The sequence below is a fragment of the Centruroides sculpturatus genome, unplaced genomic scaffold (assembly GCF_000671375.1).
Source record: "Centruroides sculpturatus isolate CEXI.00-Female unplaced genomic scaffold, Cexi_2.0 scaffold964, whole genome shotgun sequence".
In the NCBI taxonomy this organism is placed as follows: Eukaryota; Metazoa; Arthropoda; class Arachnida; order Scorpiones; family Buthidae; genus Centruroides; species Centruroides sculpturatus.
Genome location: NW_019385230.1, coordinates 297,788 through 310,022, shown reverse-complemented (window position 1 = coordinate 310,022; position 12,235 = coordinate 297,788). Strand labels below are relative to the sequence as shown.

Here is a 12,235-nt window from a genome sequence, read left to right as displayed (position 1 = left end):
ATGAAATTTCGAATGTTCAAATTGCCATAAGTTCTTAAATGTTTCGTCTAACTCGATAAAATTGGCATTATTAGAATCCTTGTTCAATCCCGGTTCCGAAGATATATAACGCTTCACCAAAAAATAAATCAAAGAGAAAAACTTCGCGCTAAACAGGAGCCCAACTTCCACACAGCTTCACTAAGCCACTAATCGACGCCCTCTAGACGGTGCAGGCCGAAGTCTCTATATCAAAATGAGAGGAAGCATATATTGTTAAGTCTTTGGACTCCCTGACATTAGACGTAAGCAGAGAAAACATTGAAATTTATAAAGAAAAGCTACAGGATACGTCGCATCAATATAAAAAGTACACAGAATGAATTCTGTCAACTTGGAACTACTTACTTGTTACTTAAATAGCTTTTTAAGAAATCCTTCCTAACTTGTGTCTTTGATTTATACATTTTTGGTACTATTTCCTAATGTTATATTATATCTGATTATTATTTTTTTATTATATACATGTAAATATAAATTTTGTTATAATTTCTGCATCGATTTTTGTATTTGAATTTGTTCTCTTCAAATCTTTATTTTTTTATAATTGAATTTATATACAGTCGACCTTCCTATAACGTGCGTTCCTATAACGACAATTCCTATAACGTAGCGAAAAAATTGTAGCAACATTCGTATAAAGCATCTCCTAAAACGTCTTAGCCGACTCGTTTCGCGACAAGATTGATAGAGTCTGGACCAATAGTGGATGAGCAGCCGAACTACTTTCCTCCGCCCTGCGACACGCTACGGAGCAGCTAAATTGAGTTTGCTATCGTCTGTACAGTACTATATATAAATTAGGTACTGTATATATAATTATATATTAACTTAATTTATTGTAACTTTATTATAATTATATATATATGCTTTCTGCCGCCTGGCGCCACACTACGGAGAGTTTAGGGTAGTAAGTTGAGTTTATTATCGTCTGTACAGTATGTAAATTAGGTACCGTAAGTCTAATACAGCACTAATTTTATACATTTTTTGTGAAAGAAACATTTCTTATTCAACGGCCATAAAAATTATTTATATTAATGATGTCTCCAAAGGTCAAGTTATTTTTATGCGAAAAATTCGTTGTCAGAAATTGCGGCCGTCGTTTCGTGTGCTGTTCCGCGATGAAAACCAGCTTTAAGCAACGGCGTAATCGAACAATACACACTCGGTAAGTAATACTATAATTTTTTGTTTATAACATAGTTTATACAGATTATTCCCAAAAAATATACGAGTTTTGGAAATGCTGAGTGGAATTAGTCTAGAATCGGTTAATTTTATATAAGAAAACCTTTCAAACAGCCTTACTCCGCAAAGTTCACACCTATCGGGCTGCGATTGGCTCATGTATTTAATCATTTCTACAACGTAAAATTCGATTAGCGTAGAACGTATCTAAGCGTTATAGGGGGGTCTACTGTATTCTATTTTTAGATCACCGTTATTTATTTTTATTTAACTTGAGGATGGCTAATCGAATTGGCCGAAAACGTTAGTTACGTTTAAATAAATTTTTCTCAGCAACTTAAGGTGTTCATGAGTCTATCGTTTGCTGAGTAAGTTGTGATAATTACATAGATTCTGTTAAAAAATAAATTATCGGTGAAAGATCAATGGCAAGTTGATTTAAATACGAAAAACATTCATTAATTAAAGTCTACAGACTGAAAACCATCGGATATATCTGGCTGGATTGAACATAGTAATTTACAAAACTTATTAAATTATTTCACAATGTATAACGAATTATTTTTATTTAAAGGTGGATAGATAGGAAAAAGAAATCTTTTTAAAAAATGGAATACTGTACAATTATTTTCACATCGAACTTCTTGGGTTTCTAAAATCAGATAATAATAAAAAATTGTTATTACCAGAAGTGTATTATATAAAAAGCATTGTTTTCTTTCTGATATTCAATCTTACGAACAATTCTGAACTGAACAAAAAACAGATATTTTCAAAATCAATTCATTGTATAGGTATTTATTAAATAAGTAACAAATAGTTAAATATGTGAGATTCTGAATGATTATTGATATTTCAATAAAAGTTTNTACGAAAAACATTCATTAATTAAAGTCTACAGACTGAAAACCATCGGATATATCTGGCTGGATTGAACATAGTAATTTACAAAACTTATTAAATTATTTCACAATGTATAACGAATTATTTTTATTTAAAGGTGGATAGATAGGAAAAAGAAATCTTTTTAAAAAATGGAATACTGTACAATTATTTTCACATCGAACTTCTTGGGTTTCTAAAATCAGATAATAATAAAAAATTGTTATTACCAGAAGTGTATTATATAAAAAGCATTGTTTTCTTTCTGATATTCAATCTTACGAACAATTCTGAACTGAACAAAAAACAGATATTTTCAAAATCAATTCATTGTATAGGTATTTATTAAATAAGTAACAAATAGTTAAATATGTGAGATTCTGAATGATTATTGATATTTCAATAAAATTTTTACAAGATTTAAATAATAATTTAATTATTTTGTTAAATTTTAAAAAAAATCGAGGAGAACAAAAAACAGACGTTTCCTTTTTGAAAGTTAGTTTTCTGGGAGAGATTTTTATTTTTGTTATTATGAAATGATTAACTAACCAAAAGAATTAGCATGACATCCCATCAGATGGTCCGAATTATTAATCTGTATTGCAGAAGAATTTTATTATAAATAGGTGATTCGCGCTAAACTCGGGCATATACTACAAGGTACAACATATGTAATAAAAATCTATTTTTTAATTGAAAATGTTTTTTTCTACTTTTTAATTCTTATTTTACAAAAATTAAAAGTATACATTATTAAAAAATGAAAATAAATAAATTAATTTTTTCACAAGTTTCAGCTAAAATATATACAGTAGAGCATCATTTATCCAAATCAATTAGGACTGGGAATATTCGGATAACCGATTATGTACGAAAAGATACATTAACCTATGTAGTGTTGAAATTTTTATACGTTGTGTGTTGCTTCGCGTTGAATTTTCGTCAATGTTAAGCCTAATGTAAACTTTTTGAAATAATAATCGCGGCTATTGTATCGTTAGAAATTATGTCTTTATTTTTTACAAACGAAATAAATGAATTGAAAAATATAAAAACAAAAAAAATTTGTACATTAGAAGTTATTTAGTATAAAAAACGTTCGATTCAGCATAACACAAACCTCAGAAAAACACCACACAAAAGTGACAGTGCTGCCAGCTAAAGCACATACATAAACATTAAAAAATATTGGAGTAACCCAAGATATAGCCAAAGATTTCAGCGCCACAGCACTTGTGAAAATTTAAACTTGCCAACTGGAATTCTTTCGAATAACCAACGTTTCGGATAATCGACTTTCGGATAAACGACACTCTACTGTATTAAACATTGAGCGTATTTATCACTAATAAAATTAAATGATAACTTTTGAAGTTTCAAAATAATTTTCTGGTTCAAATCATTTTCTAACCATGTCATTGTTTATTCATTTAACTTCTGACATTCGCTTATTAATTGCATATTTAATTTATGTCTATATGCTACAATAAATTGTTCGTTTAGTATTTGATATTAAGTAATAAAATCATAATGTAAATACTTATTAAATTCATATATAAAAACAATGGATAATCATTCATACTTACTAATTATAGTAGCTTTATTTATATTATTCTTTCAATACATTTTAGTTAATAAACGTCGAGGATTACGACTTTACGTAAAATAAAAATATTACCAAAGATATATTAATAATTTACAACCACACTTCTTCGATATCTTTAAGTATAAGTGAGGAGCAATTTTTTCATTAGAATCAAAAAGTTTCAACAATCAGCAAACCTCAACATACAATAAGATGAATTGTAAGTATATTTTGTAAAACAAAAATAAATGAATACATTCGAGTTGTATTATAAGGTTTTTTTGTACGCATATTTCATAGAAAGTGAACACAATTAAGCATTTTACTAGTTATAATTTAAATGAACGAAATAATACTCGTTCATAAATCAGGTACAAAAGTCAGTTCGTAGTTCAATGCTTTCGATTGGTTTTTCTTGCCGTGCTGCTTATTTTAACAAATTTCTCACTATATGTTCATTCACTGGCGCATTTACCTACTGCAATGGTATAAGATTTGATAATTTGAATCTTTTGCAAACCTTTATGTTTTCAGATTTCTCGAACCCAAAAAATGCAAAATATTACAATTCATTAAGTAGATACGTGTATTTTTGAGGGTGTGTTTGTGTATTGGTCAATCAATCAATCAATCAATCAATATATTTTATTAAGATGTTTCAACAACACATCTCCTGGTTCCGCAAACAAGCATAGCCAGAAGTAAATAACAAAACAATAAATATTACAGCAATAAAGAAGAAATATAATGCTATTTACAATAATATTATATCAAACATTATTTATGTCAATATTTAGTTTATATTTTAACATTTTTATGGTTATTTTTTTATCAAATTAACATTTATTTGTTTTCAGTTTTTTAAAAGAGATCACATAACATATATGATATTACCACATAATACGTAATAAAACATTTATATTTTGATATTCATTAAATCATAGAATATGTATTAATGTCCGTAGTATGGATGTTGCAAATTGGTTGCTTACATCAGCAGTATATCATAAAATGTTTCTGGTTCAGAGTAGGACCAATGTTCTGAATTTAAGTGCAGAGTCTTTAGTGTATACAGAACACTAGGTTTACATTCCAATTTCCTACTTCGTCGCTATTCACCTGTCGGCAGAGTTCTAACAGTTCTAACTGGTCTAATGTTGAGAACACTCGTCGTCCTGATTTCTGGCTCAATTTATCAAAATTTGTGGCAGTAGATCATACTGTTCAGTAAGCAAAGGTTGCGTTAATTCCGTTGTCAGTCAACATGATACGTATTACAAGTTTTTGTCCTCAATGTAGTATTACAATTGTACAGGAATATAATCCACAGAAGTAGACTATTCATATGGCATGAATTAATATCTTGTCCGACCTCACTGTAATAGGCTAAATCGTCTCCTTAAACATGAATATAAAGAATATATCAATAATTAATAAATATTTATTTTGTAGCAGACCTGGTAACCCCAAAACTCGATAAATTACTCTTATTTTATTAGAAACTTATCAATAATTAAATTATATATCATATATTATATTTTTAATAGGTTTCCCAAATAGTGTGTAAGACATTGTTTGTGATATATCTATATGACCCAAGACACAATAAGCATATATATTAGTCAAAAAGAACCAACAAAGCAAAGACGAACAGGGTTAGTTATTAATAATTTGACTATTGATAGTATTGATGCTATTTGCAAGTTTGGTAAATGCTTTATAAATGTTTTCATCAGTCCAAATATCGGATAGGTTACCTGGCCATATTATGCCTCGTTCCTCCATAAGAAGTCTCAATTCTAATCTTTCTCTAGTAAACATAACACAGTGATAGAGGTAATGTTCCGATCCATCAGTTATGGAACATGTGGGACATAAGTCATTCCCTCTATTAGTAAATCGTGTCAAATAAGAAGCAAATTTGCCATGATTAGTGAGCACTTGTGTCGTATTGTAGTTTGGGGAGAACCACTTTAAATTATAAAATTGTTTTAAGTTCGGAATAAATTTGTACGTTATATGGGAGTTATTTTCATTCCAATCGTTTTGCCACTTCATAAAAGTTTCCTCCCATATCAAGCGCTTTAGTGTCTTCATACTAAGTTTGTTATATTCAATTGATAGATTCGTGTTTTCCGCAGCTTGCTTCGCTAAGATATCCGCCCTTTCATTACCGGTGACTCCTTGATGTGCTTTAACCCAAAGGATTTTAATAGTACACGTAGAGATTCGTAGTAAGTTTCTAATCTCTTCAACTAAGGGATGTAGTTTGGAGCTAAAAATTATATTATAAGCTGAATAGGAGTCAGTGTACAAATGTATGTAAGCATTATTTTGGGTTTCTTTTATCCATGTAATAGCCATCTTGATTGCATATAGTTCCGCTTGGAATATAGTACAATTTTCATGTAGTCTAAAAACTTTATTATACGCTTCAATGTTATTGATATATACAACATACGAAGATCCTACCATTCCATCATGCTTTGAGCCGTCTGTGAAGATATCCATATCCGTATTGTGAGTTTGTATGTTATTACATTCCAGAGGGATGATATAGTTGTTTGTTTCTCGAAAACAAAAAGGCCATTCAATGTCATCATGTTGGATATTTATGGAGTCAACTTGAATATTTGTACCCCATTTAATTTGTTGTAGTTTCCGTTTTTGCCTAATATGTAAGTCTAGGGGAGGTTTCTTGGCAATTACTTGGAGGCAGACGTTACTTACGGTGCGGAATGCTTTGGTTATTATTAATAAAGCCCTTCTTTGCGATGATATTAACCTTCTTTTAGAATGTACTTTTTCCGTGGCCCAACCCCAAGTTCCGCATGCATATGATATTATTGGGAGATATAAACTGTCGTATATGGTAGACATGGCTCCAGTCGAAAGTCCCCAATCTCGTTTGGCTACTTGAGAAAATGAGTTGAGGATAAGGCCCGTTCGATTAGTTATATGTTCAATATGTTTATCCCAATTTAGACGACAGTCTAAAATTACTCCGAGATATTTTAGAGTTTTGCTGACTTTTACAGTATTACCATTCATTTTGATGCTGGGTGGTCGTAGATAAAGATTCGCTCCACCTGGTCTATTAAATACAATTGCCTGGGTCTTTTTCGGATTAAATTCTAACTTATAATTTTGTCCCCATTCAAAGACTTTGCTTAGCATATTATTACTTTTATTTTCCAAATCTGCTCTGGATTGACCACCTGTAAGTAGTATTACGTCATCTGCATACGCAATACAACCCATATAATCAAAGTTTTCTTGTAAAAATGCATCGAACATGATGTTCCATAATATTGGGCCACATACCGATCCTTGTGGACAACCTTTAGTTATGTTCTTAAAGACCTGATGTTGTCCATATTGGAGAATGGCTGTTCGGTTCCTTAGGTAGTCTTGTAGTAGTTTATATATATTATTGGGACATTTTATCTTGCGTAATTGAAACAGTAATAGGGGCCACCAGGCACTATCGAATGCCTTAGAAATGTCAAGGCTGACCCCTATTACGTATTTATATTCATTCAGTAGCTGTTTAACTTTACTAACTGTAGATTCTATAGCGTCTTCTGCAGACATTTGAGGTCGGAAACCGTATTGTTTATTGTTCAGACTATTATTATGTTCCACGTACCAGGAAAGCCTATTGGTTATGATTTTTTCCAGTATTTTCCCCATAACTGATATTAATGAGATTGGTCTTGCACTGTTAGGTGCACCGGGTTTTGGAACTGGTATTATTTTAGCTGTTTTCCATGCTTTTGGAAAGATGGCATTTCTTAAACAGACATTATATAAATTAGTAAGGAGCCGTGGGATAAGAAACCATAGCTTCTTGGCTAATTCCGGTGTTATCTCGTCCATTCCTGGGGCCGTCCCTACTTTTAGATTACTGAATGCTAGCCTGATCTCCATGTCGGCAATGGGAGGCATGTCTTCTGCTTCATATTTATCATTTATTGTTATTCGAATAGCTTTTTGCAATTCATTGTCTGTACTAGGGTCATCTTCAGGGCAATATGTGTCTAGCTGTGAAGACAGTTCTTCTATAAGTGTCCGTGGTTCAGTTCGATTTTCCAATGAGGTAGTCATTATTGTAGTTTTCCGTAACTTATTGCTGCATAATTTTGTAATATATCCCCATGGGTTCTTTGAGGTGATGGTGCAAAAATTCTGCCAACTGCGTGTTTTCTCTTTTTTAATTAGTTCCTTGTATATTTTTTGACTGCGAAGATACTCATTTCTTCGTACAGTACGTAATTGATCATTTCTGCAACGCTGGTACAGTTTTCTAATTTTCCTTGTTTTCTTACGCAACTCTTCTAATTCTTGTGACCACCATGGTACCGATTTCCTAACTGTTGTGCATTTTGGAATAAAATTATTACAAGCTTGTTGTAGTAAATCTATATTTTTATCAATTTGACTAGTAGCAATGTCTTGATCTATAGAGTAGTTGGTAATCCAATTTATTTCAAGGTAATCCTTCATTGCAATCCAGTCCGCTTGGTTAAGTTTATATTTTGTGCGCACATTAAATGTTTGATTGATGCCAGAGTTGTCAATTATAATTTCAAAGGATATTAGAGCGTGATTAGTAAGGCTGTCCTCTTCTTGAACAATCCAGTTAGTAATTTTGGGGGACATGCTTTCGTTGCAGATGGCAATATCTATCCAACTTTCACCTCGGTGTGAGGTGAAGGTTGGAGGAGATAACGGGTTATTTAAGATATATAAGTTATTTTGTCCAATAAACTCTTCCAGAATGGTCCCACGCTCATCCAGTTTGTCACCTCCCCAAGCAGGGGAGTGAGCATTAAAATCGCCGGCAATGATTATATTCGATGATTTAAAAGCATTTATAATCCATTGTAGTTTGTTAATTAATCCCTCAGAGTTTTCCCATCCTGGTAGATAAACATTTATTAGTATAATTCTTTTCATGTTTAACATCAATTCTGTAACTACAAAACTACAATCATTGTAAACTGACAAAAGTTTAAAAATCTAGTTGAGACAGAGAAATAATCCTCATAAGCACTTTAGATGAATAAATAAATAAATTTTTTTTATTGCCAATGAGGGCATGATGGTTGGGATGGATGAATGGTCAAATGTGGATATGATCAGCACTGAGACAGACTCTCTGGTTACAAGAAACTGTTTATTTAACACAAAAGGAGCTTACAACTTTGACTGACTTTGGGCTTCCAAGATCATGGAAATTTTGTAAGATTTCCAAACAAATGAGTATCTCTGGTTCATGAGTGAGTGTTTTCTCAACATCTCTGGGACAATATGGTCAACTTCAGGTAATGGGAAAATGTCGATCCGAGGAAGAGAAACAAAGACAAAGATAGACATGAGATAGACAGACACACACACACAACAATTGGTTCAACACTTGGAATTTCAGAAGCAGCTGTCATGTCCTTGAAATTCAGGATTATTATTACTTTCTGTCCCTGATCACCAACTCTAATTGATCACTTTTTCTCATTCTCAATTTCTAAGTGATAGTCCCTCATTGCTAAGTGTAATGAGATCTCAACTTAGATCAGGGGAGAGGTAAAAATCAATGTTTAATTCAATCTCAACCAGGAATGGTTGATCTTAGAATACATTCTTCTATTGTTTATACATTTGCATTGTTTTTTTCATACAAAAAAATTATTTTTAGTTTCTTTATTTTTTCTTTCAAAAATATTTTAATGCAAATGAGCAATTATTTTATTGTGACATCATCACAATGCCAGGCTGCAATTTTTAATCATATTAATTTTTAATTTATTTAATTTAAAATATATGCTTTTCACCTCAAATTAGTAGTGTCTTGCCCCTGTACATCATACTTTCCTGCTAGCAATAGAGTCATGCCAATCATCTATCTAACTCCTTTCAGGGGAAAATTTTTGAATTGAAATAACATGGCTTTTTGGTTGGTGCAAACCAGAAGTTCTTACATAGTTAATCAAGGCCTCCTGCTCCAAACTTTCCATATCCAGTCATGATTTTCATCAATCTAACTCCATTCTCAAGATTAAGGAAGGACAGACAGACGACAGTTGGAATTTATAGACCTACAATTTTTTCAAATTGCAGCCCAATTTTAGTAAGGGTTCAGACCTGTCCAGACCATTGCATTTATTTTTCCAACTGTTATATACAGAGTGATGAGAACTGACCAAATCATAATCGTACCATATGATTCCTTGTTGAAAACAAACCCAAAAAAGTTTTTGATTGGATGTGACATTCGAGATATTCATGTTGAAAGGTTTATATGACATCACTTTTGGTAACTAGAGACAAATCAGAAATAACTCTTATAGAAAGAAGTTACTAAATTGTAAGTATAACTGGTTACATTATTTGTAATAAGTGTTCAAAATGGCCTCCACCTAGTGAAGAACAAGCAGTTGCCTATTGAATAATATTCCTTTGTATGAATTGCAGCATGGCAGGTGTTATGGTTATAACAGCCACATGCAAGGTAGCCATTAGGTCTTGTTGGGAGTCTACCGGCCATCTGTAAACAAATGTTTGAGATGCCACCATAAGAAGTCATCTACAGGATTCAGATCAGGTCATGTGACTGGACCATCAAAGTTAATCCATCAACCTGGATATTCCCCATCCAACCACTGGTGAACAATCAATAAAAAATGTGAATAATCAATAAAAAATGTATCAGGCTGAAAATAACAAAAAACTGCAAATTTGATCCAAAGGTATGTCATGTAAAAATCTGGCAGGACAATGCACAAAGAAACTAGGTAGTTTCCAGCTGTCAGATGTTTGGAAAGAAGATACAGTATCACAAGAATAGCATGCATAATATCACACCAAATATTGATACCCCAATGGACTTGTTATGCATGTGAACTTACAGCACTAGGATTTTTCAATGGCCAAACATGGTTATGGCTGTTGAAGACACCCTCATGTCTAAATATTGCTTCATCAGTCTACAAGATTCAGTGAATTAAAGTATTACCCAAGAAATGTTGCTGTAACAACCACCCACAGTACTCTTACTGCCATGGGGAATACTGCTTAAAAAAATCTTCCACCCATGTGAAGTGATATATATATATATATATATATGGATGCTGGTCCTTCATCATACAGAATGGATAGTATTATACAGGTAGTCCTTGGTTTATGCCAATTTAATTTACGCCGATTCACAATAATGTCGCTGTGCAATTTGCTGTTTCATGGTGTAATTCCCCAATTTTCCCTATGCTAGACTGATTTTCATTTCAGTGTTGACATATTTACTGAGCTGCAACATTATACATTCGTTAAAACAAAGATTTTTATTGAATATATTTATTTTTTCTATTTAACATTATTGGATATGTATACATTTGTATTAAATTAATATTAAAATACTAAACATTCAGGTACCCACGAGTCAAGTTATTAAACTTAATAGTCCAATAAATGGTGTCTGAATCCAAAGCACCAATGAATGTATCTCATATCAGTTTGTACAGGAAAACACCTAACGACACAGTAGCACTTTCGGCAATCACAAACTATCGTTAGTGAGACAAATCTACTTCTCGTTGACCAGACGATATCTATCTCTCCTTAGCCACATTGAATTTTCCCGCTCAAACTGACCTTATACCCTCTCTATGCACTACGGCAACCAGTGGTCGGACCAATCAGTGTCTCTGCTCATCTGTAGCTCCACGTCAGGTTAGTGTATCCTTTCAACTATGGAAAGTTTGATGGATGAACTTTGTGAGTTAGACAATGATTGGGAGCGAAGTGCAAATGTAAAAAGGAGTATCATCGCATCCATTCGACCATATTCCAAAATTCTCAATGAAAGAAAAGAAAAATGTAAACAATTAAAGATGGATACTTTTTCCAAAAAATGTAAGAGATCCGAAACTAAAATTTTTCAATAAAAACATTTCACTTCATTTTATGATAAAATACATTTTAAAAATTAAATTTATTTGTATTTTGTATTATATTGTATTAATAAACAANACTTTGTGAGTTAGACAATGATTGGGAGCGAAGTGCAAATGTAAAAAGGAGTATCATCGCATCCATTCGACCATATTCCAAAATTCTCAATGAAAGAAAAGAAAAATGTAAACAATTAAAGATGGATACTTTTTCCAAAAAATGTAAGAGATCCGAAACTAAAATTTTTCAATAAAAACATTTCACTTCATTTTATGATAAAATACATTTTAAAAATTAAATTTATTTGTATTTTGTATTATACAAGGTCTGTTCAAAAAGTATCGGACCTTTTTTTTTTCTGCATAAACCAATGATGCGCGAGAGGCCTCCTTCGTTGGAGTTGTGGAGGGGACAGTCATGCACAGCCCTGAATTTTTTCCCGCCTGCAGGAAGCGTCAGTCGTTGGCAATCAGCCTATGAGTGAGGTCATGTAGTGCGCTCTCGTCGGATTCCACTAAGCTGGAAAATGACTGAACAACGTGAGCAGCGATATTACATCAAATTTTGCCAAAAACCTTGGCGATACCC

The 12,235-nt window shown here is 32.2% G+C and overlaps 1 protein-coding gene across 1 annotated transcript in view; it reads right to left on the bottom strand.

The window, feature by feature from the left end:
- Nucleotides 1-4,324: 4,324 nt before the first annotated feature.
- LOC111636469 (vesicle transport protein SEC20-like) overlaps nucleotides 4,325-12,235 on the bottom strand; it is a 34,746-nt gene continuing 26,835 nt past the window's right edge. The window contains exon 4 of the mRNA XM_023381728.1: nucleotides 4,325-5,098. Coding sequence (XP_023237496.1) covers nucleotides 5,074-5,098 — 25 coding nt within the window. The 3' untranslated portion in view covers nucleotides 4,325-5,073. The remainder of the gene's footprint in view (nucleotides 5,099-12,235) is intronic.